We start from the raw sequence: 26,571 nt of genomic DNA, 5'->3' as shown, positions 1-26,571 counted from the left end.
TTAACAAGTAACTTGCATGGATATTTATATTAAGTGCCACAAAAATGAAAGGTAGTGTCAAATAATATTAATATTTAACATAATATAACATTAATACTAAAAAGAAGCTGTGATAGATGAAAATTTTCTCTTCAAAAGTTACAGCAGTAAGGAAGTAGAAGACTTAACAAGTCTTAAGGTAGTTTGGCTTCTAGTTCTGAAATGAAACCTAATATAACATGCCTTGACATTAAAGGTAGTCTAAAATCTTAATACTGGTCTAATAAGCCTCTTTTCAAGAAATTTTGAATACATCCTGCAGTGTGTACAGCAAACTAGTTAAAATTGACTTGAAAAGATGCAACTACGGCCAGTGGTGGAATGCTGACCTGGGACACTGGAAATGCCAAGCAAGCAGTTAATAAACATGTGATGGATCCCTCTATAGATACACACCTCCTTACAAGAGCAGCGGGTTTACAGCACTGAAACTCCACACAGACTTGAATAACTTGGAGCAAAAGAAACCACATAGAGCTTGAAGAACTCAGAAACTCTTCATAACCTCCAAATGCAACAAGAGCTGCAGCTGAAGCCTTTTCCCAGTACCAGGCTCGTGCATTCCTTTGTGTGGTACAAAACACTGCCAGCCACGCACTGGCCTGGAATGTGGCACTTCATTTGTGCCCAAACGCATCTCCTTGAAACCTACAAACAGAACCTGTGATCCTAGAGAGGAGGGCAGAACACAAGAGGTAACTGGTAAAGCCTCCTGGCCCTGTGGCTCACCTCAAAGGGTCAGTCCTCAGAGGCAGGGCCCGGCTGCCCCAGTGAACACCCACCTATTCTGTTATTTCCTTCCCAGGTAAGAACAGACTTGAATGGAACTTGAAGAAACTTGATTCTTGGACTTGAACAAAGCACTCCTTTCTTACAAATTACAGCCTTGAGCAAAGCAGGCTGAGAGAAAAAGTTGGCTTTGGAAATGAAGCTTAACATGAATGTTCGTTATCACAGCCTGTTTTCTTCCTTTAGTTCTTTATTGTTAATTAATGACGGTGAGATTAACTGCAGAAAACTGATGGAACAGTCATTCTGCCTCATCCAAAGTAAATATCCTTTAATCTGAAACTGTCACTGATATTACTGATGACCTCCTCAAATGCATATCCCTAAGTTTTTAATTTTCAGGAAACAAGGGGAAGAGTCAAGAAGAAGATCAGTTCCCAACCCTGGAACAGCACACCAGTATTTTTACTGAAAAGTTCATGTTATGAAAGAAAATAGAAGACCCTAAATTCTCAAAAACACCCTCAAATTAGAGTTGCATCTACCCACATATATAAAAACAACTATTATATCTGGCAATTTTACTTTATAAAATCATCAATTTTTCAAGACCTACCTTTTACTGAGGCAGGAAACTTTAAAAAATAAATAATAAAAAACATCCCTTGATAAAAGAAAAACCTCAACAAACCTTAGAAATTCTGATCCCACCATCTCTAATGTTCACTCACAATCAGAAAAGTACAGGGGTCTGAAAGTTCATGTGCTTGACAAACACCAATAATATTTGAAAGGGATAAAATGTAGTTACAACTTGCAAGGAAGAAAAGGGTTTGGAAATCCTTTAATGGCCTGAAGCACCTCTTGCTTACGTGGTACTGTCTTCTTGAGAGGTGGGAAAAAGCCCATGTCATGCCAGAAGAACCTGGCTCCCATAAATGCCTAAAATTTTGCAGTAATAAGCCAACCATACAGTATATAACCTGTGTTTTATCATTATTATTGACAATAGCATGCAATGCTGCAACCACCAACTAGCATTGTACAGGAATATACCTTTTCAGCAATGGAAAGCATTTTAAGAAGCAGAGAACTTGTTCCCAATTGAATTAGTTCATATAATATATGTTGAATTCTAAAATTTATGAGTACAGAGATGATGTAATCTAAGTATGTAATCACATGTGTTGCAGAAATCATACTCCAGTAGAGACCTCTCAATGTATTTAAGGAAATGTGACAAAGCATGGCCAGCATAGAGCTTTACTCCAGCAGCCCTTCTTTTCTGTGACAAGTTTATAACCTGCTCTAGGCTAGTAACAAACACCAGTAATTTTTTGCCTAAGAACTATGTAAAGATAAATTGCTGGTATGATATAAGACCAACAGATAAGCCCATTAGCTGTAAACCCCACCATTATGCTAACAATGAAATGGTATTAAACAAAAACTGGCAGCCATTTAGCCCCAGAGCTGCTCTAACTGGAAGGCCCAAGCTACAATGATCACGATCTTCAGTTCAAAATGTAGATGTACTGAAATGGCACCCACTGGCCTCAACACCCTCACACACACAAAATAGGAGTTCCAAAGGGTGGGTGAAGGCTCTCCATCTCATTTTCTTCTGCACTCCCCAAGGGCATGGGTGCTGCTGCCAGGCCTGCAGTAGCACTGGTGAAATGACAAATGTCAATTATCACATCACACCAACTTCTCAAGACTTAACAGATTGCCAAAAGTAAAAGGAAAAATAAAGGTATTATTTCTGTATTTAAAAATTCTAAACTAAATGTGTGCGTGGAAAAGAGACTTAACCAACCAGCAAGATTTCAATCAATTTTGCAGAATCAAGGGTTGTATAAGTTATTGTTTTAGTTCTAATGAAAGTCTCTCAGACTAATAGTACCAGCACTACATTCACTTTTAAGCAACACAGAAAACTAAAATCCACTTAGTTTTTTCACTTACATAGCTGAAGTAATTCCAGACCAAAACATCAACTATTTAAGGCCTTCCTGATGGCAAATTTCTCACAGAAAAAAACCCAAAGAACAGTATTTCCCACTACACTTTATTTCACACTAAGTTAAATAACTTCTTTTACCAGTAAGAAACAAAGGCCCGGATGATCCATGTTCCGTGGGTTTCCACTGACCACGTTGTTTACGTGCCTCCAAATAGTGTTTGACCCTTGAGGCAACAACTTCTTCTAGCAACTTGCAGACCTCCTGAAAGAGAAACCACCAGCCTGGTTTGATCTAAATTTGCAGAAATGCCTACAGGCACACAGCAGAAATCAATACAAAATTACCCCCTCTCCCATTAAAAGGAAAAACATTGAGAGGAATGACATGAATTAGGAAATGAATGGGAACAAGGACGGGAATCAAACAATTTTTCTACAAGAGAGGAGGTACATTATGAAATTCTTACTTGGCAGATGAAATACATCATAATACTAAGTTTTTAAAATCAGAAATTAGTTTCATATGCATACAATGTTGGAAAAAATACATGTTAAAAATGTATCACAACATTAGGTATGAGGTATTTAAGCAAAAAAAAAAAATTAGTAAAAATCCTCTCTCAGGAATTGTCAACACACTATTTCTCTGCAAGAATCCTCATAAATCACAACAGATATTTTGCTTCAGTTCAGTTTAATTTGGGGGTGGGGGGAAGACTGAGCAAATTAGGTCACAGCAACTTAATTGCTCTAATTAATTTAGATTTTTCTGCTCCTAAACATAACTGTCCATATCTTTCATACTTTCTTTAACAAAGCACAATAAAACCACATACAACTCAGGAAGAGCAAAACCTTCTGCCAGAATTATGCAGAAAAAAAAATACTTGGAGTAAAAACCAAAAATTCATCTCTTGAATACCAGAATAAGTTTTAAGCTTAATACACACACACATATTTGAGACTTTTCCCTCAGTATTCTCATTTTCCATTGTTCATAACTATGTGCTCCCAGAAGTGATACTTTATGGCACACAAAAATATAATTTTACCCTTATCATGTGTTTGAGTAATAGATAAAATTATATGAGTAGTATCTAAACTATCTTGCCTTGAAATTTCCTTTTGATTATTGTAGAAAGTACTCAGAGCAACAAATTTTATTGCATTGCTCTCAACGAAAGCAGAGCACATACATTAGTCAATCACAACCAGTATTTTGTCTTTATAGTAAGAAATACATTTTCCTTTCTGCTTGCAGAGCACAATTATAAATTACTGAATTTGCTTATTCTTCTGTTTAACTCATTAAAGTGCTCCCATTACACATTCCTTCATGGGCCTGTGTTCAGGTTAGAACAAAAAGGTCTCAAAAGCAGCAGAAACATGGTGTGTCTTTAGTTCCTTCTACAGCAATAAACATTACTGTGCACTTCTTTCATTTTCATGGAACATATTTACTTGTTGGGTTTATGGAACTATTATTTAAATGCCCACAAAGACCTCAGACAGCAAAGATAAAACTTTGACTTTGCCATCCTAGGTCCAGGGGAAAAGGGGTGTGAAAGAAAGGGCAGGGAAATTGGAAGGGCAGAAATAAGGAGAAAATCCTGCAGCATCTCACAGCAATCCCAAGAATACTCTACATCCAGCTGGTCACAGCGGTGTGCCACGGTGGTCATTCCAACACCCAACTGTATTTCCTTACAGAAATCTCATGCTTTGGGCACTGGTGTAGTTCCATGCTGCCCTCCATGGCATGTGCTCCAAGGAGGAGCCAGCAGTCAAAAGGCCACTGCAACAGCATCACCGGGATCCTTGAGCTCAAGTTGATGACTTTCACCCAGGGTAAGCAGGGAATCAGCAGAAATTGTGTTTGTTACAGAGGCATCCACATTTCCCACAGACAGGCAAAGAGGCACCACCATGAGTAGTTTTCAGAGTGTAGAAACAACAAAAATGCAGAAAGCACTTGCAATAAACATGTAAAAGCTCTCATAAAAAAAAAAAATGTTGGAATAATCATTCTTTAGGACCTTTTGTCCCCTCAAAGATACGGCATAGGATTTTCCAGAAGTGAATTGCAAAGCTATAGGACTCACACTTCTCAGTTGCTGAAAATATGCAACCTTTATATTTCTCTCAAAACATGCAGTCACAGAAATGCACTGAATGCTGTCCTGTCATGCCTCTTTATTAAATCAATCATGACCTAATTTCCTGAAATTCATCTCTTTTGTTTTGGCAGTCTTACAAAATACATTTTGAAAACATTTAAAACTCAGATAACCAGGAGAGTAAAACTGGTTATAAATAGAAAAGGTAATGAGCATTCATTTGGTCATAAAAAAGAAATCAAAAATATTTTCCCTATTTTCTTATTTCTCTGCTTTATAAAGCACGAATCAGATGAACCACATGCTGCTAAATATTCTGCTTTTGCTCCCTCAGGATATTAACGTATTGTTTCTTTTAATTTCATTTAAATGTATGACTTTGAGATGTCTGGGGACGTTGTGCAGTGACAAGTTAATGATGGCATTATTAGGGAAGCTATCTGCTGAAAATTACCGTAACAGAGACTTGCGGGAAAGTCCACAGGCATCCCAAACACGTCCTGCCTTCATTTTCAATAGGGAACTTCTCAAGTTCCCACACTGAGGGGAAAGCTCCCGCCAGGAACTCAGCACAAGATCCTGTGTGATTTCTCTAGCATCTGATGAAAGTTACAGGCAGAAATTTGCTGCTCACTGATGCACTGGTTTTCCACAATTTCATCAGGCTATATACATGGCACACTTAAAAATAATGGAAGTTTCTTTTCATAAGATGAAACAGTTCTACTATGGTTTTTCATGCATATTTATGTTTTATTGCACCCTCTAAATGCAACATCGTTGACACTTCTCAGAATGAGGAAAAAAAATTAATAGGAAGATATTTCAACAGCAAAATGATACCTGTCAAAATCTGGTTTATATCACTCAGTATAATTTACAAGCATTCATGAGAAACATCTTTTTTAAATTAAAAGTTAAGTCAGAAGAATCCATACAGCATACACACATGCATGTATGTATGTGCACACACAGAGTTTAAAAATTAAAAAGCAAATCTGAAGTGGTCATTAGTAACCCAAAAAGAACATATGGTTGACTTAGGGGTCCTATGGCAACCACTGATAGTTAGGTATAACTAATAATATTCTCCTAACACTGAAAAATTCAGAACAGTTCAAGGCAATCCAACTTTTTCCCTGCAGCCATACACTTTTGAAGTAGAATTGATATTGTTGTACCTCTTTCTCATGATTTGAAAACCAGCTGGTGTCTTTACTGGAACCTTGAGGCAAAATATGAACATCCACCAAGACAGCAAAGTTCCCACACTGGAGGGGGAAAAAAAAAAAGAAGAAAAAACATGCTGAACTATAGCTGCTGGAAGCACATGTTGAGCAGACGGGGAGATAAACAATCAGGTAAGCACATGCATCTGATTCAGAGTTACAGCAGGCTGAACATGAAATTCCACATAAATTGTGGAAGTTTATGAAGTACAGAATTAAAAATTTATCATTGTTTGTGGACTTAACAAGGAACAAGAGCATCAGACCTATCCTGGATAGCTCACTGAAATGTTTATATGACAAGCACAAGTATGTGAAATTTTCTTCCGCTATCTAAATGCCACTTTTAAAACTGAGTTCAAGCAAATTTTAGTGTGTGAAAAATTAGCTATTCCTTCACCATACTCACACCATTCTATTTTCTGAAAATTTGGTACCACATTAATTATCTAGTTGGTGTTTTAAATTTATTAAGAACTTAAAAATTCAGCTTCTTAGAAGTCTTTTCCTCTCTCCAAGCTACTAATGTAATGTAAAGAACAGCAAGTTTGAAGGATTTGTCAGTGGATATTTGGTAGTTACCACATCTGTCATTTAGCCAATATTATGAATGGTGCTTTGAAGGCTCATATATTACTAAACAGTTGTTAGGATGATATAGGCTACGTCCCAAGACACATCAGCTATTTCTGAAATTCTTTGAGAGGTTTTGATTGAGGACAATGACATACAAGGGTTATTTTCTTTCACTGCTCCATCAATCATTATAATGAACTGACAGAAGGAAGAGTGAATGGCATGAACACACCCCAGTTTCACTGGGCACTAATTCACTCCTGCCTGCTTTTCTGCACAGAGATATGGGGCATTACCAGCTAATGGGTTCCCTTTTATCTACAGTAACCCAGCACCAAATCTCACTCAGACACCTTTAACTAAACAACCTGCGAGGTAAAAGCCAATTTCATCATTCTGGCTTGGCTGCTTGTGGCTCATCTGTGATGCAATGAACTCTGTGAGAGGACTGGACATGTGCAGTCATGGCAATTGCACATCTGGAATGTCTGATGGAATAGAAACAACATCCTGATCCCAGACAAACCTCACATGTGCATGGACCATCCAAAGTGAGATTGGGCTCCTTTCAAGAGATGTTACAGTGCTCACTTCCTGTCCTCACTCACTCTTCTCCATATTTGCTCTTCACTGCCAAACATCTGCAAAGCCCAGCCTCAGAATCCCAACTGCTAACAGTTAGCTCTAGAAATAGTGTGATATATGGTATTGGACTCTGGCTTTACATCATCTACAGTCTAAGGGGTACATCTATATTTCAGGCTTATGGTATACCACAAATACAGTTATTGAGAATACCCTTACCTATACCACTAGCACTACGAGCAACAAGATCCATTTTATTAATCATAACAGCATATGTGGTAAATTTAAAACCTCTTGGTTTATAAAGCACTTGGATCTGCACACAGAAGTTTCTAAATAATGATTCAAATATAATTTAAATGTAATTCATGGTCAACCTTGTATTGTAGCTAGAATGCAAAAGTTTGGCAAATGAGACAGGCACTGTGAAATAATTTTGAGAAACTTCTAAATTACTTATAGGTATCAGTCACTGAAAGAGCAGAATGCTTTGATCTGTTGTATCAAAAGGCTTCTCTTTCCTCCAGAGAACCAAGAATTGCCAGATGGCTGCAACAGCAAACCTTTCCAAGCTTTAAATGGATGACAAAATATCTCACAAAAATCTCTAGTGAATCATTAGTCAGCTCCAGCAAACTTTAAATTGACTACTGAACTTCAAAGTTAGCAGACGCTGCAGATTATAAAGTGAAAGCCAGTAAATTATTCATGGTTCAGCACTAATAACAACAAACAAGTAGTTGATACATCAAGAAAATTCAAATTATCAAATGCTCCATGTTAACTGGCATCATTTTCTATTGACTACAAAACTTTATACAGAGACACTGATGCAAAGTATAGACCTGCTTTTCAAGGAGAGAGAATGCTTGTAATTATTTTCTTCTGAATGGCATTGTTTGTCTCAGTTGCCAATCTTGAAACAACTGGGAAAAAAGAAAATAACAAACCACATTCAAAACTATACAATAGAACAGTTAAAATTATCTTTAAACTTTTACAAACACCAAACACTTGTAGCACTTCAAAGAAAAAACAAAGATATAAATAGTGGATGAGTCCTTGTAATAGACAAGATTTCCCCATGGAAGATTTCTATCCCTCTGAGCTTTATAGCTCTTCTTGTAGACAGCACACCTGGGAATATTTCAATATCCACAAGCCAACAGTTTTGCCACACAATCACAACAGTTTTGGGACAGGACACAGGGAAGCATAACTGGCAAGGCAAATAGGAAAATGGGGAATCAGAAAATAGAAGCATAGACCTTCCCAAGACTCACTACCTCCTATTTTTCTTATGTCCTGGACGTGATATGAGTGACAGCTCCCATGCAGGCTCCCCTGCATTCCTGAGCTACACAACACCTGGTAGAGCTACACCTGTATTTATGCTTCATGTGCCTTCACAGGGTACAGGGCTGTGGATGATGTTTATACTGAGCAGCTCAATACAACTTTGGCTGCTCCAGCAGCTAAGGACAAGCACAGAATAAATGCCAATACAAATAAATGCAGGGAACAGAGGCAAGTGAAGGAAAAATGTACAGTTTATATTAGCAGATCTGATCCTCTTATGGAAGTTTCTATTTTTATTTTTATTCTGACATGCAATTCCGTGAAAATACTCGCTTTTATTTCAGTGGAAATGAAGCGTTCCCAGTCAATGTGGCTGCAAGATGCAACTCGTGACTCCTAAGTACCACAACTGAAAGGCAAACAAAAAGAACGGCAACTTCTAATTTCATACTTTCAACATCTATCTCAAAATTTGCACTGAAAATTGTTCTTTGAGGTGTGATTGTCAAAACTGAAACTTGAATGCCTGATTTGATGGGAAACACATTTGTCAAGAATCAATAGGAAAACATTTCACTCAAAAATTAAAGACAGAAGCAGATGCTTCAATTTGATATCCCCCATAATTCTAGATTTCAAAAACTCTTCATTTTTACAAGCTGTTTTTAATACTCACATTCTTACTGTAACAGCCTAATGACATTCATTGTGTTACTAAACAAAGGACTTTAAATGATCTCAGAATGTTGTTAGTGTATTGTTGTACAGCAATGGCATTTAATTCAGAACATATTTTCAGAAATCAAATTGTTTATACAAATACATCAAACACTTCATAGACTCTGCAAATTGAAAATATAACCAGACATGTAATGTAAACAGAACAAAACCCAACACAAAGTGGTCAGTCATGCAAAGTCATCTGTTCATAACCTGCTGAAACCTTGAAATAAGCACATATTAGATGGTGAATTATTACTGCAAATCCCCCTATGAGTAAATAAACCCAAATAACTGCTTTTTATTGTTATATTCATTTTCACAATCAGCGGGCTCCTACTTGGGTACTCTTGTTTCTTTAAACTGCATCACTTAAACAGCACAAAACAATCCTTATAAACAGAAAGTCCTTGGGATGCTGGAGATGAGCATGGTGGGTTTGTACTCAGTTACATCACTCCAAATGTGCTGTATCATTAAAGCAGACATGAGTGGAGAACCAGCCTCCCAAGACACACATTAGGGTTTCCCATTTCTGCGATTACGGATGTGGACTGGAGGGTCTGAATTAATTGAAGCTGAGTTGGAACAGAAACATCTGAGTTTGGCTGGCTTTTGGGATGGGCAGGAAGAAGCTAAGCTGCAACTCTCACACTCAAAACTCCAAAAGTGCTCTATGATGAACATATAGGAACTGTTTTGCTACTTTCCCTCTTCCCTGAGCACTGTGCTACTCTGATGTTACAGAGTAAAGTCCTAGATGATGCTTAGAGTTAAAATAAAATAAAAAAATATATAGAATTCATTCCAATGACCACTCAAAAAATGTCACTGGAAGCCCTTTCTGGCATTGTGACAAAATTGATAGGACATATCATCAGTCTCTAGAATGCAAAAGCACAGCCAAGAGATTCTGTGGGAAAAAAAAATCTAATAAACCACACGTAAGTTTATGTGAAATATCTTGTCTTAAAATAGACAGGAAAATTAAAACATTTTCCATCCTAAGTTCGTTCTGAAAATCAGTAAGTGTTCTGCACTGAGTCAAACAAGTTCTAATATCTACAGCATTGAGTATAATTATGACCAATTAATCATTGATCTATACACTGTGCCAACTGTCTAATGAAAAAAATTATGTTTTCTGGGCTTATTAGAAGTTTTTTCCTCTTATACAACAACAGGCAAAAATCACTTAAGCAAGTGAGCATACAGCACAAGAAATACATTTGTCATTATACAACATTAATTTAACTTCCATTTACAAGTGTATCTAGCAGCACAGTGATTTGAGGTAATGCACAGTTTCCCAAAACATTGGGACACTGTTCCAGTACTTAAATGACTCAACCTGTATAAACACAGGAGTCAGGATAGGTATTTATGTCACACCACTGCTGACGGCTATCAGGGGATAAAGGAATTTTGGTGACAGCTAACACTGTACATTTCTTATTTTTTTTTTTTTTTAAGTAGATAAAGTTACAATTTGATAAGTGTATGATTTTTCCAAGAATCTCCCAGGTTTTTTTCATTGTTGCCCCTTTTTTTTTTTTTTTGGGGGGGGGGGTGGTCCATCCTTCTAGGGGAAATAAAACAAAAACAAGTTGGGGGGTGGGGGGTGGAAATAATTTTTTTTTTCACCAGGCAGCAAAGTTGAGCAGAAATAGTGATTCCCTAGTTAATGCTCAAAGCAAGGTGTTTCTCCAGCTCTATTTCAGAGGGTTTTAGGCACCAGCAGATCACCAGTGAATGTTTTTACTGTTATGAGATAAATCAGGAGCTCACCTAACAAGAAGTACTGGCAATAACAGAAAAATTTCTCAACAGCTGGTACAGAAACAGAACAGAGGAGAGAAGCCTCCAGAAGAAGCCAAAAGCAGAATCCCTCTAGGAAATCATGACACAAGTCCACTCTTAAATGCTCAAGAAATATGATGCAAATGTCAGAGGGGAAAAAGGGTATATTCATTCAACTTTTGACCTTTTTTCTGGATAAGAGCTGCTTGGTTCTGGAAATCGTACAAAGCTTGTACTCTGTTAGATATCCTGAAGTTGTAGAACTGTTTCAACAAATAAATCCTTCTTAATAAAGAAGGATTATAGCCATCAACTAACATCACCTAGATCTTTTAAATTCCCTGCTTTCAAAGATCTATGGGGTCACTGCAACAGTAAAAACAGAGCAGCAGATCAAGGGCAGTGGCATAATGGAGTCTAAATAGAAGATCTATCCTCAAAGATAGCTGTCCTAAATTATACACAGATTCAGCAGGAATTGGACAATCTAAAATGCAGTCAGACTTTCCAAAAGCAGGGAGGAAATTCCCCCTTTTATAACCTGCACATGAGTTATATCTAAGTAATCTTTCACAAGTGGTTGGCTTGCTTTTTTTATAAGTATAGTTTATGTATGAGGAATTCCTGAAAGGAGGAGTGTTTAATTTTCCAATGTCTTAGTGGAAGAAAAAAAACAGTTATCTGAAAATTCAATCAATAAGCCATAGGTACATTAAGATCACATTAAGAGGTTCCCATGCCAGGCAAAGAGGTGTAAGCAGAGAACAAGCCTTCAGAACAATCCTTTGACAAATGTGGCCTGACAACTCATGAAACTAGGATGCAACATCAAGGCAGCATTTTAGACTCTTAACAGATGCAGATGGACAGGATATTAAACTTAAGGAATGATGGGAAAAAGAAAACAAGAAATACTTGTGAATGATTCAACCCTTAGGAAAACACAAAAAACACTAAGGAGTTTCAGATCTGATGGAGATGTGTATGATACTGGAGAATTCAAATTAAGGACTAACACTGTTAAAGCACATAATCGTGAGTGATCCACCCAAATCAACGGATTAAAATAAATTCATGAAGACAACTCCTTCAGAAAACCAAGTACCTGCTGAGGTAAAGGAGCTGCATGTTTTTAGCAATGTAAAATGCTGCAGTGCAAACAGAGCCTTCAGTTCATCACCCACAGCCAGGCTAAGCAGTAATTACTTAATCTAAACATCTGAACTGGTCTCTGAGAACTGCTCTATCAGGTACAATGTCGAAAAAGAGGCCTAAATTGCATGAGAGAATTAAGCTTAATTTAGGTTGTCAATCTCTGCTGGTCTGATCCCAATTCCGTAGGAGGCTTTGTAGCCCACATATTGAAAAGAGTCATGTAGTTGGAGCTCAAACAATCGCAAAAAAGCAAGTTTTTCCTTGGGGCTAAGTCTCCAAGTAACAGTGCAATCTCACCATCGCTTTGAAAGGATTTACACCATGTCCCTGCCTGTGTCAGGACTGATCCAGAAAAACAGAAATAGCAGCACAGTATTTGCTCAAGATAATAAAAAGATAATTTGAGATTCCAACAAGCTGCTTTCACCCTCTCATTGTAAAGTATTATTCTAAAAACTGTGGTATTTTTTTAAATCATTGTGAGCAAGCAATGATGAAATACCCATGTCTGCAACAACCTGCTTTTGTGCTGGGGAAGGTGAGTGGCCATATGAACTGGGGAGGTGAAAATATTCACAATCTACCCAAATGAAATTAATTCTTAATTGTAAATTTTTAAAGACACTGCCTAGGGCTTAGCCACATCAACAGAGTGCCAGAGGATAACTATTGTGTATCACCTGATCATTGATAAGTGGGTGTAGATAAAGATTATTCCCTTACTGAGCTCTTACCCTGAGCTATCAATAATAATAATGACAAACATTTGGTATTATGAAAGTAATTCATAAGAAGAATTGCCTTGTCATTGCTGTACTCAACTGGAGTTAGGGACATTCTTTGAGGTTCTACAAAGTCATTGCTGGGATTTTGTTTCTTTCCCAGGTGGAAAGGAAAAGGAACTCATACACACCTTGTACAGAACACTCTGCATGGCAGAATTATTCAGTTTGTAATTATCAGATCCTACAGCAGTAGGTATCAAAAAAACTGCAATGACTACTAAAGCTAACAGAACCCCTAAAGACTGCCAACTGTAACATGACAATATAATTTTTTAAATAAATTACAGCCAGTAATAAAAAGGTTTGAGGGCCTTTTTCAGACGTTCAACTTATTCAAAGATTGTCACGGGTTTTCCCATACACACTTTACATGCTGTATTTTAATATTAATCTGCCAGACTTTAAGCATCAACAAAAGATCAACAAGTATGTATTGGCAAGCTACTGATGGATTTGTTCAGCATGAAAAGAGCCACCACACAAGAGGGCTGAGGAAATTAGCAATGTGCCACTTAATTTTATGTGTTTCTGCATATACCAGAAAATGAAGTGCAATAAAAATTAGGTGGAGACACCACCCTCAGTATCTTCTGACATAAACTCTGTCAGAGGAAACAAAACCAGACGTCAGAGAGTATGAGAACACAATTTACAAGCTTCCTGTAAGGTGAAGCAGAGGCAAACCACAGTGTTTGTTTCACAAGGTAACGTGCCCTTTGCTGGGGTGAAGGAGCAGCAGTTCTCCAGCACATGATGCACCCACAAATATAGTTCTGAATTATTTGTCCAACAGCTGCAGGGATGGGCTGACTTCCCTCTCATAAAAACAGGCCGGTCCCACGCAGGAAACTGTTCCACGTGTCCAACTTTGCAATTATTTCAGATTCCTTTTTATTCTAAGAGACGAGGTCTCACCTGGTCTGAAATTCCCTTCCTTCCCTGCCTCTCCTGGAAATGTTACCTACCGCAGCACGCAGCTACTGAAGGGGGAAGCAGGAGGCAATGCAAAACCAAACCCAACATCTGCAGCCCATGTTTCAATATAAAATATTTGCAGATGCTAAATCTTTAAGCCAAAATAATTTAACAGATTAAAGATGCATTGATCGCACAGGATTGGATTTTTAAGACAAAAATATAAAGCAAAAGTATTTTTATTTGCTAAAAAAGTATAGCAAGCCAAACTTCTTAATACTGTTAAATTTACTGAAATGGTTGAAATGTTGTATTTTCCAAGTACGTAAAAGAAGTACTTTTAACTCTCTGTTTTAACTAATTTGTCTAAACCCAGCCAGGAAAGTTTCAGAACAGCAAGAAAGCTTTTTCAGAAACAGCAGAAGAAAAAAGTGACTCATGCTGAAAAAGGCATATTACAAAAGTGACACCCTTTGGACAAAATCCTTCTATTAAGTGGGAGCATATTAAGTCAGCACACAGCAGAAGAAGAGGAAAGTTCAACAAAATATTCAGTGCTTTATCTGCAAAGGTACAAGAGAAGAAACAGATGAGTCTTTCAAATGAACAAGTGATGCTCTAAATCTTACTGCTGAAAAAGCAGAATCAGATGATGGAGAATACATCATATTTCAAAATGGAAACAGATCAGCAAAAACCTCAAGCAATTACCAGCTGGCAAGCAAAGGGATATAATTTTTTTAATAATGTCCAAGAAAAAAAGATTTATTTCATCTGGCACTGAACAGAGTATATAATAAAGAGACTTTATACTTAAATAAAAAGAAAAAAATAGAAGCAACAAGCAATTTATAAAAATAGGTAAAATATGAACACAGTTGAACACTGAGGAGTTGGCAAAAAGCAAGGATGGATTGTGAAAAGTACCTGGTTGAGTGTTTGTCACCAGAAAAGCTCCTGGGACTAAACCATAAGCTGCTAAGGAAGCTCTTTTCCCATTTGCCTCCATCTTACATCTCCCACAGTTAGCACCAACCAGAGCTGAGCAGGTATAGCTGTCCCCTACCTGAAACAGTTTTGATTCAACATCTGTTTTAAAATGCATCCTACAATCTACCAAGTCTGACAGAATTAAATAGGAAGTGACCATTCATATATCTCTCCTAACAAACCTAAGTGGTAACCTCTGGGAGGAGAGCAGGGCAATGAGAAGCAGGTGGAGGATGACAAGACCTTAACTTAAATCAGATGCAGCTCAAAAAGTGCACCTGACTCTGCTCCAACCTGGGGCCTTCAGGAGGCCCCTGTAACCCATCCCTGACCTCTAAGGAAGGCAGGTGAGTACAGCATTAGATTGCATAGGTTAATTAATATTTATTTACATGCCCCTGGCAGGCACACCAAAGATTTCTAATTCATAAAATTATCCTTCTGCAAATATTCTCCTTCCCACAATGCAATTTCTGGAGCTGGGAAGTGTTGACTGTTCTTCTTCTAAAAATTTACAAAAGTCAGTTAATTGACTCCAGTCTCTTCCAATACAGGAAAGGAAGATCCAAACAAAGTGTGATCGTTTCTAACGTGAAAACATTTTAAAAACCAAATTCAGTACTTTACGTAAGTAGAGCTTAATCTCTAACTGGCTTTGTTGCTTTCTACAATTCTTTTTCACACTAAGTACACTAATAGGTATTATATTCACATGTGGTCAATCACATCATGAAAACCCAAGGAAAAACACTTGTGAAAAACACAATATACAGACATCATGGGTAACACATTGCTCATTTTCACCTATTATGAAGAATAATAGAAACAACATGCTCCCAAGATTTCAGAGAAGCTCCATTTTACAAAGGGAGAGTGGTGGATTGGCAAGAAGGACTGATTTATTCTCAAAAAACATTTCTGTTTCACTGGGATCAAAAAAGCTGTTGCATTAAAGAAAAATGACGTAATTTTAGTACAGTCAAAAAGGACTACCAGTACCTAGGATTTCAACTGCTATTTAGAAATGCCTTTTAAAAAAGCTTAAGTTTTACATTTCAAAGCCTTTGTATTATTTTTTTTCCCAAGTTTCCTGTGGATTATGTTACTAATTGGAAATATGTGGGAAATATTTCCCACAATTATGTTTAGAAAAATTCCACTGATAATTAGCACCAATCCTCATACATGTGGAAAACATTAAAATCACTGAAAATGATAAATAGCATTGATTTTATACAAGAAAAGGTAGACATTAAATATATAAAACATTATATTGGGTCCATACTGACCCATATAGTCTGACAGCAACAAGATATGTACACAAAGAGGTTAAAAACATAAGCAAATAATACTACTTTCTTCACCAGATGTATAAGACTTTTGTCAACATGAGACCCTGGGTTTTATATCTCATAGGCTGCATCTGTGTTTGGAAATCATCAGTGATTGTTTTGTCCCAGAGTTTGTGAACTGGTTTATAAAACCGCTTGAATATTTGCATCCACAACATCCTGTGGCAAAGCCAATCCCACGTGCACTAAGAATCACATGTTCTAGTTCATTTCAAATCATCATGTCATTTAATACTTGGAGACATTTTGCCCAACTGCATTTTAACCTTTCATTTTAACTCAGCTCACTTCTCAGGTCCTTTACAAATACAGCATCCACCCAGAGTTCCCTGTTTGACTCCAGTACTGCTTTCATCCTTCAGCCAGGGAATCTGTGCATGGACCTTCTTTTTCAGCTCGCTTCAACAGCCTTTGGTGAAGCACCTTGTCAGTCCCTTCTGGAGGATCTCAATGGGTTATGGCAGCCAGATTTCCCTGTTCTTACACTCACTTGCTCCTGTAAAGATGCCAGAAGGTTGTGATGCATGACTTCTGTTTACAATGAGTGTTTTGACTTTTTCCCAATGTATTACACTGATTCTGATATCCATTCATTCTGCCCCACTGGAGTTTGTGCTGATTTGCACAATACAGAGGTCAAACACTGAATGACAATTTTCTATTCCTATCACTCAAGGCACTCTCACATACATGGAAGCAAGGATAGTTTAACAAGAGAAACATCTGCCAAAGCTTATTTTTCACACATATTCTAAAAGGTGGCTTTCTGTGTACTTATTCCAGTGCAGAGTACAAATTAACTAAAACTAAATAAATTAATAAACTATATGAATACCTGTTGTTTCTTTTGCAGCCGAGGACATGATGATACTGGAAAATTAGTTTCCAAAGTTAATGCATGTGTTTCAAAAAGGTCAGCTTTTTAACATATTACTAAATAGCAAAACTCTACAAATGCATCTTAGCACCTTGTCCTGTTGTGTGCAAATATAGAGAATCATGCTTAAGCTAATGCCTTGTCCTTCAGGAGGCTAATTCTGCTTCACTTGTCTTTCAAATTCCCCCTATAATGAACAAAACTGCTGAAAAAGACCCCACCTTCTGTAAACAGTCCCTTAAAATTCTTAGTTTTATAATTTTCTACCAAAAAATTCATATATATGTACATTCACCAGGTTTTTTTCTCCCTGTCCATCTGTAACCCAACTGCAAAAAAATAGGTTGCCTAATTCTTCCATGAAATTTTTCCTGAATTTAAGTTCAAGACTTTCTCCACACCTGCCAAGGTCAAAATTCCTCCTTAATGCATCTTCTAAAGAGGCAAGGACTACAGTAAAACTGACAGCACAAAGCAGCTCAATAAATTCAGCTATGCCATCTATTATCGGGTATCTAAGATGTCACCTGGCTGAATTAAATCTTGCTTAATTGCAATGTTTATGTTTACCCAGCAAGATGTTAAAATGGAAATTTAAAACTGAATTACTTAACATGTCTGCAGCACACCTAAATTTCCACAACCTGTATCCACCTGCTTTAGCTCTCCAAAGGTGAAAGAAACAGAGTTTAAAGGCAACAACCTTCCCTGCTCACTGTATTGAAACTTAATGCCTATAGTCAATAAAAATGAGAGAACCATCATTGTCAACTGCTTCATCTCTCCTGAGGAGTAAGAAAATCATTATCATCAGTTCCAATACTGCTTCTCTGAAAAATGAAATTTGGAGAGTGATGCAACATTTGCATTAATAAAACCAGTGCATTTTACTTTACACAAAGCAACGATCAGTTGCTAGAGATGTAAAAACTTAGGCCCAGATTACACTCCATGCCAACAAAAACAACTGTTCCTTAGCTTAGCTAGTCCTTTTAATTTATTGCCACAGCATGGAGATATAACTCTTATTTGTAATCAACAACAAAAAAAATAATAAATTGGTGCATCAGCCTAAGAGAAGACTTTTTTCCCTGCTTGCTCAAGTTCTGGTCTATATCACTCTCAGTTCCCAAGCCTCTTTCCACCTCTCCTTATCTCAGTCTTCATTTTCCCACTGTCAAAGCCTGTTTTTCCAGGATGGAAAGCTATGGTAAAGATGAGGAATATTGTTCAGCACCTCTTTGCCCTTTGGCACTGCTATCAAACACTGGGATTTTATCTGCCACATTAGCAGAGCTCTTACAAAAAACACATTCCTTTTTGTATAATGTACATGGTGGTCACTCAAACAATAACCAGTAACAGATGTCTGAAGTGAGGAGAATGGACTATTTAAATAGAACTTTATAAATTCTGATGATCCCTTTCCAGATTTGAGACCTTGACACTTAATTTATAACTATCAGGATGGTCCTATCCTTTTCTTTGTGTGTTTATTTCTTGTTCCAACTTGGTAAGGATACTTTGCCCATCGTGCTTTAAGATTCTCTGTGACCTTGCAGATAATCTTACCCTCAACTTGCCTTCATTTAACAGCATAGAGATAAAAATGAAAAAAACCACTCTGCAAAGAATCCAGCACCCAAATAAGGAATTCTGTCAGGGCTATGAACTTACATGCTTACATAAAATTACTGGTTTCATTCAGTACCCTGCAATGACCATCTGGGAAAGTTTTTCTTTCAAAGAAAACACAGAAGTATGAAAGAAATGTAACCTGCCAGAGTTCACTGAAGTTTTGATGGTACAGGACTTGTATTTGGGTCTGCTTTCCAGGGGTTTTCAAACAATATTGTTCTCACTCAATATGCATGGGAAATTAAGTAGTAACTGCTTTAAATATCCTTACAGTTCAGTATTACAAGAAAGAATGTTAGAATTGGAATTTTAGAAGAAAATACTCCATGAATTTATAGCTGTAAACCTTATCTGCCAACGGCACTTTTACTCAGGTAGAAACAGCAGAACTGAAGAACCATTTAGCATAATACAGAAGCAGGTTTTTAAGACTAAAATCTTTATAATGCTGCATTATGTTTAATTACCTCATTTTCACAGTCCCTTTTAAGATAATAAAGGTTTCTGTATGTACTTCTGGATACAGTTGCTTAAGAAAAGCCTATTTTTTTAATGTCATTAATGATTTATCTCACTAAAAGGATATCACTAATAGTAGAAGCAATGGAAAAGAATAGATTTTTAAAGACATGGTCATATTCTGCCATTGTAACAGCTCTGCATAGATGCAGAACAAGTTTACAGACACACACAAAGACTGTCAATTGTACTTGTGGACAAAACTTCAGTACCTTTAAGCTTGTAGGTCCAATAGAAATTTTTCATTCCTGTTTTTCAAACAGTCAAATAAAATTAACAACAATCCCAGAAAACGTGCAACCCTTAACATTTAAAGACTTTGCAATCAGCTTCAAGAGCAAAAATACATGTGCATTTTGCTGAAGACTTTCAGAGATGAATTTCAAGATCATTTGTAGGAAACAGACTTCCCTTTTCTTCTAAAGGCAATGCAGCAGTAGGATTTACCCTGTGCAGGCAGCAGATAAAGAGATCTGTGAAGCATTTCTCCAACTGACAGATCATATTAGAGGGCAAAAAGTTTCTTTCCTTCCTGGTACAATACCCACCTGTACCCACTCTCCTGGAAATCCATTGTGTTCAAGAGAGCAAGCTGACAAGGATAAAGGCTTCTGTATACAGCAGTAAGAATTCTGTTGGAACTTAAGTAATGACTACCAGAAGTCAGGAATTTTATATTAAAATACACAACAGCAGCTGCTACAAATATAATGTGAATTCATTGGTTACAAAACCCAACCCTGTCATAATTATAAGAGTGAAAACCACAGGAGCAAAACCAAAGGATGAAGCCTCACATGCTGCAAAAATCTCCTACCAAAGACAGGACTTTGCCAGCTAAGGAACCTGAACAATATCTGCTGAGCAAGAACCACTATGGCTGAGATTTCACTTCCTACAAGTCTGCATCTTTTTTAAGAGCCACATAGGAAAGAGTACCCTGGATAAATTAAGTTTAAAAACCTTCTTTTTTTGTTTTTTCCCATTAACTTCAACACAGAAAAAAACCAAAAACAAACAAACAAACAAAAAAACCCCCAAAAAAAACAAAAAAAAAAAACCCACCAAAACCCGCACCTACTTTATAGACTGAGAGGGAATTACCCTTTGGAAAGCAACAGCTCATTTTTTAATTTAAAAAATTGATAGTATGCTAGCTGCACAACTGTCTTCGGTAAGAGGAATGAAGGAACAGAGATGACAGCTCATGACAGATTACAGCTCCTGGATGTCAGCAAACGACAGACACAGGAACAAATGATCAGACCATCCATTTCAGCTGATTCACATTAATAAGAGCAAGACAAAAAAGGTAAAAAAAAAGACTTGCCTTTAACATGTCCAAGAACACTATTAAGTTATGTTCAAGTCACCTATGTTCATATATTTATATCTTTGTATTATTTTTTGCTTGAATTTAGTAACAAAGTTCCACTCAGGGCTTTTTAAAAAGATGGAAAGACCAGCATTTTTATATAGCAAAGGCAGTAAAAACACACGTTATTCAATATTGAATAAGACTCACTGTGTTGCTAAGGGACACAGGTAAATGAAGAGGAAATATTTCCCTATTTGCCTGATATGAAGAATGAATCTAGAGACAGCAGATCTCATGATCTACTGTAATGTAATTAACATCAAAGAGAACAATAGATATCAGGGTGTGCAAACATTTTAATTCATCAATATTAATGATTTGAACATGGTAGGAGCGCTAGATGCTCCAAATCTTGCTGGCTTTAAAGTTTTTTAAAATATGCCCTTCAACCTCCTTTCAATAGGTTTTCAGATAAACACTGAACAACAACCCACAACAAAACTTCAATTTTATCAACCAAGTATTCCTCAAAAAATTCAGGTAAATATACAAGTGTTTAAAAGCCATCATGGGAAATACACCCTTTTTGTATGAAGTGTTTTATATAACTGTGTAAAAATGGACAGAGTGGAGGAGTGCTATAATAAAACACAATCACAATATCCTACAGAAAGTCTTCCAAAAACGCCAAGGACACCACACGTGCTCATTGATGACTGCAAGTACATTTATGAAGTTAAACAGTCTCTGAATATGACCTTGGAAAGGGCAGGTGGAAAACTGATTAAGGAAAATCTGCCATCTGGTGACAAATTGACTCCCTCAGGGAAATGGGCAGGATTGGAAGCCCCACAGATGAGACTCCCCTGGACTGGATCAATACAATTAACGTGCAGTAAGCCATCAGCCTTTCTTTGGATTAGTACTAGGGAAGGATAAAACACTTTGCCACTCTGTGACACCTCAGGGGCCTTAGGTTCTCCTTTTGGGGTGCAAAGGGGAACATGAAACATAAAACAGACAATTATGCCCATCATTTCTCAAAATTTATACTTTCCAGCATCTGGATATTCCTGGTATCATCCCTGCTCCAAGTGGCTGGAAACCGTTTTTCAACCAATTAATCTTGCCACTTGAGGTGTTTCATCAGTTTGAGTATCATTTACTACTCCTAATCCTCCTCTCATTATCAAGCCACTATTAATTCCTGGTTTACTCCTGCTGTTTTGTTCCTAACCTTCTCTGTAGCTTTTAGTCCAGTTCTCAGCTTGACACTGCCTGGACATTCCTGCTCCAGCACTGACATCCATCATTCATTTTCCCCTCATTCCTGCTCCGCTGCTCTCCCATCATCAGTCTCTGCTCCTCACACAAACTACTGAATATCCCTGTAGCCTCTTCCTGTGCCAGCTACCCCCAGGGTCTGCTCCATAAATAACAAGGATCTTCAGCAGGTTTTTTGCTTTTTGTTGTTTTATTTTTATTAACTTTATTTTGTTTAAATAAATAATCCCACCCTTTCTCTTCTTTACTTTAAAACTGGACAGGCTCAATCTCCCCGCTTCTCATCACCAGTGCAGCAGGGGCCACCAATATCACAGGAGATTTGCTGTCAGAGGTTTTTCCTAAATGAAAAGTGAATCCAAAAACTGATTTTCCCAAAAGTGTACAACTTGGTGGGGAGATAACCAAATCAAGGGCAAAGGGTTCATCACAAAACCCCATTTAAAATTACTGCTGCTTCTTAAAACTTAGGATTTGTTACCATGTAAAAGACTTGGATACATAACTGGTAGGTATGTCCAAAATAACAGCTTTGCAGAGAAAAAAGTAGTAAAAAATTCAACTATTTTACTAAACAAATTCTTAGCATGAAATTCATAATTTCAGTTAAATGCTTAAAATCTTGGAAAACAAGAGTGGTATCAAGAATTTAGTTTTAACTAACTGATAGAGATCATCTTACTGCCTCACTTTTTAATTTATATTTATCGTTTTTTCATCAAAGGAAATGAAACTGGGCCAGACAGCAGAACAGGAATGATGAAACACATCGATTATCTTTGTTCATATGCTGTTTAGGAGGACAGTATCTTAGGGTTTTACTGGGTAAAAGATTAATTCAGATCTCAACAAAACATCTGGTTTGAGTGGTGCTTAGAAATGGCAAAAGAATTTAAGCAGCAGAGAACATTTGAGTCTTAAAAATAAAAAAAAAAGATAGTGATCTACAAATGTAAAGTTTTCTTAGTTTCCTGCAGTAATATTGACAAATTTATTAAATACTTTATAATAGGGACTTTAAAAATGCAGGGCTTCCTTTTAAGAGTTTCATATAAAAGCTTATTCTGTCAGCTGACTCCCTAAAACTGAATTCCTCCAATAATTTCACTTATCCATATTACACTATTGGCATTTTGAGATCCTTAAAGTCAGTCTTATGGATTGGTGTGCCATTATTTTTATCTCTTAAATAAAATACTCCTAGAAAAACAAACACTTCATAATCAAACAAAGCCATAGGAAAAGCTCAAATAAAATACTTTAATCAAGTGCCCCTGAGATCACAGAATTAATTAATGGCAATCTTCTGAGGAACAGTGGTAAGTTCAACTGATTTTACAGCCTACTTTTAACTAAACAAAAAATCCTTACCAAAGTTCTGCACATTTGTCTAGTAAGTTTGGAAGCTTGTTCTTCTTGTTACTTGCAAAACCTCAAAAAAACATTGAAACTAAGTTCATAAACATGTTAATAAATTATCTTTAAGAACAGAGATAAAGGCACTATATAAACCCAAATATTTATTACTTGAACAGATATGTTGTCCATTAAAACCCTTTTATACCATCTTACTCTTAATTAGCTCCATATATACATATCCATATGAAGAACTTGTCTATTAGAATTTGTAACCCTCAATTCTGTGTGATGAAAATGATATGGCACTTAGATAATACTGCACATGACCACTGCACTTGCAGTTCTTGATGGTAAGAAGAATGCTGAAAACATGCATAAATTACACAAAAATAAGCAAAATAAAAATTCCCAACTATGTTGAAGCCATGCCAGGTCTCACAATAACTGAGGCTGAAAGAGATGTGCATTCCTATCCTTATAGCTAAATTCCTGTCAAACAGTTGCTTCAGAAGGTTATTTAATGTATTGTACCTGTGCCTAGCAATATCAAACAGGTATAAATACAATATTTATGAAAACTATTTCTCCAATGGCCCTTTGAAGCTAGCTGGGGAAAAAAAAATCCTTTGTTTTACTAAAACCACAGTGATGATGATGCAAAATAACTCTTTGATCTATTATATATTTGAAAGCACTAAGCTAAATGCAGACAGTAATTGCTGACAAATCCCAGTAGTAAACAAACCAGTCTCACATTTTACATATTATCAAGAGGCTACAGAATTAATGGTTACAGCCAAAGAAATGTTGACACAGTTGCAGATTGAGCCTTAACATGCTGATCATGTTAAAAATACTGCACAAGAAATATTTTTCCACTTTGTAAAAAGCCAGACTGTTTACATGCGTAAGTGGCTGGAGATCTTGTTGTCTGTGTGTGGTCTTAACATTTCAGTATCATAACCATGAATATAAAGAGAAGCAGCATGAAATAACCTATTATACTTACAATCAATGCCAGACTGCAAATATTAGAAACACTGACATTTGAGTGTCTGAAAAAGAGCATTACAACATACATGTACCTACATACAAAGTTTTTACTTCCTTTTCTAAAAGTAATTAATAAAAAAAATTGAAACAAAGCTTTTCTAAAAGTAAACAGAGGATTCATATTTCACAAAATTTTCTTCCCTTTACCTTGCTTAGAAAGAAAAAAAAATCAAGACATTAAAAACAAACATCATCATTGCTAAAAGCCAAGACATTCTGAAACTATCATAATTTCACTTGCATTGGTTTATCTCATAAAATGTATTAAATTACTCTAATTTTTATACAAGTATAACATATATCACAGCTGTAGTTCATAATTGTCTTAAACCTCATCTGCTGATTCTTAGCTGATTTTTGCTACAAATTGCTGCAACTAATTTACTTAGGAATTACTGGGAAAATGGCCTGCAACAATTTCTTTTTTTTTTTTTAATAAAAAGCAAAGCCTAACAGAAGAAAGAGAGCACTGTGAAATCATTAAGAAGATGCAAGCTCCCTGGACTACAAGGAAACCAGTTAGTAGCTTTACTATTCACAGCTAAGGACTGCCAATAGGTAAAGGGTATCAAACTGTCCCACCTTCCCACCCCCTATGCCGAGCAATCAAAAAGGCAACTTTAAAAGGCAAGTATCCAGAATAAATAAAAAACATTTACTTTAATCACTCAGTGCAAGAACTCTCAGTATTTTTTGCTAATTGACACCTCCTGCCACAGCCAGCAACAGAAAGCAGAGGCCCTCATCCTTCCAGCATCTATCTCTCAACCTCATTACCCATGGCTGAAATTCCTAAGATTAAGTGGAAAAAAAAACAATTGAAAGTACCAGGTTGTATCAAGAATGCATCTGTCCAAAGGTTTGAGACAGATTTCTGGTCCTATTGTTCATTTGCATATGTGGGAAGGTGAAAGGGGAAGGAGAAACAACCTATTAAGTTTTCCACATGCTTATACCCTATTGATAATTTAATGTGTGAATAGAAAGCAAAGCTCTCCAAAACAGTCTCTTCGCTAAAATTACAGGATTAAAGTTAGAAGAGAAAAAATCAGGAACATAATGGATGAACAGAATTAACACTGTGGGGTCATTCTAATTGCATTTGGGACATACATCCCTCATGAGGCTGAGTTTCTCTTCCATAAGTATTTAAGAAAAATAAACATGTCACTGAAAGTCTTTAAAAGTACTCTTCCCAAATTAGAGAAACGATCAAGGAGCCAATAGAAAAGAAATATGTATGACGGGTAATTCCCTGCAAAAACAAACTGTAAATGACCCTTGAAAGGGGTCCTTTTGAGCTTCCTGGAGGAGGCAGCATGGCTCTGTAACCAGGCAGAACTGCAGTGCACTATCACCGCTTTCCACTCCTCGGAGGAGGGGGCTCATTGGCTGAAATGTCCCGGGAAGACAGATCCAAGCATCTTACGAGATTTCCACGGCTCTACTGGCCTGTCACCCTGCTTTATTGGAGCCTGGCTGCTGGATTTTTTGGTAAATGAAGCATTATGCTACACATTTCTTCAGTGTGGAATTATTTGTAAACATTTGGCTTTTGCTCTAGTCCAGAAATATTAATGGATTGAAGACAGCTGCAAATAACAAAGGAAGGCCTACTAGTTTATTGTGTACGATGCCAGACTGCAAAACCTTCCTGTGGAAGTTTTTGCAGAACACACAAGCATTCAGTGGCAGATTGCCTTTCTCTTCAGGTAGCAGAGTACTCATTCCAATCCCATCACTTGTTCATCTGCAATCTGTTCCTCAGGAAGTGAATGGCAATTTTTTGCATTTTTATGCTTATTATCTGCATTTATCTGCAATTTAACAAGTTATATACTCCCCTGCAATTCAACAGCAGTCGTACAGGTGACAGCTTATGCCACAGTTGCTCCCAGCCCTAAGACAGACCTTCCACAACCTCTTCCCTGAGCCTGCCACTTTTCACTTTACTCCTTTCCCTAGTTCTGATTTTTAAGCCTCTTTACAGTGCTTCTGTAAACATGACAATAACAGCAAGGGAGATCTTTGCTGCTGAGAATGAGCCCTCACAGAAGGGAATTTTCATAGTATTTTCACTTGGCAGAAAAACCTGGAATCCTCACCCTAAATACACAGGAACCCTTATCACTCAGTCCAGAAAAGAAGACAAAACCTTGCTGTTTTTCACCACACTAGAAAGATAATAGGTAACACAGCATTTAAACAGAATGATATTTTAACAGATTTGGACTAATGTCTATTTCAACATTGAAACAAGTAGCAT

At 36.9% G+C, this 26,571-nt stretch overlaps 1 protein-coding gene across 12 annotated transcripts in view; it reads right to left on the bottom strand.

The window, feature by feature from the left end:
- The window catches only part of SLX4IP (SLX4 interacting protein), a 71,790-nt gene that overhangs the window by 30,360 nt on the left and 14,859 nt on the right, over window positions 1-26,571 (bottom strand). For 5 of the 12 annotated variants that reach the window (XM_088053875.1, XM_088053878.1, XM_088053876.1 and 2 more), the window contains 2 exons: window positions 6,033-6,122; window positions 2,873-2,996 (listed from right to left, as the gene is read on the bottom strand). The exons of 4 other annotated variants lie outside the window; for them this stretch is intronic. In XM_088053875.1, coding sequence (XP_087910001.1) covers window positions 2,873-2,996; window positions 6,033-6,122 — 214 coding nt within the window. The remainder of the gene's footprint in view (window positions 1-2,872; window positions 2,997-6,032; window positions 6,123-26,571) is intronic. 3 more of the 12 variants (XM_088053879.1, XM_088053882.1, XM_088053883.1) reach the window with 1 other exon arrangement.

This window comes from Pseudopodoces humilis, chromosome 3 (genome assembly GCF_049639895.1).
Source record: "Pseudopodoces humilis isolate 2021_Gansu_Grassland_sample_001 chromosome 3, ASM4963989v1, whole genome shotgun sequence".
In the NCBI taxonomy this organism is placed as follows: domain Eukaryota; kingdom Metazoa; phylum Chordata; class Aves; order Passeriformes; family Paridae; genus Pseudopodoces; species Pseudopodoces humilis.
The sequence above is the reverse complement of the archived record's forward strand: the minus strand, read 5'-3'. Positions and strand labels throughout refer to the sequence as shown.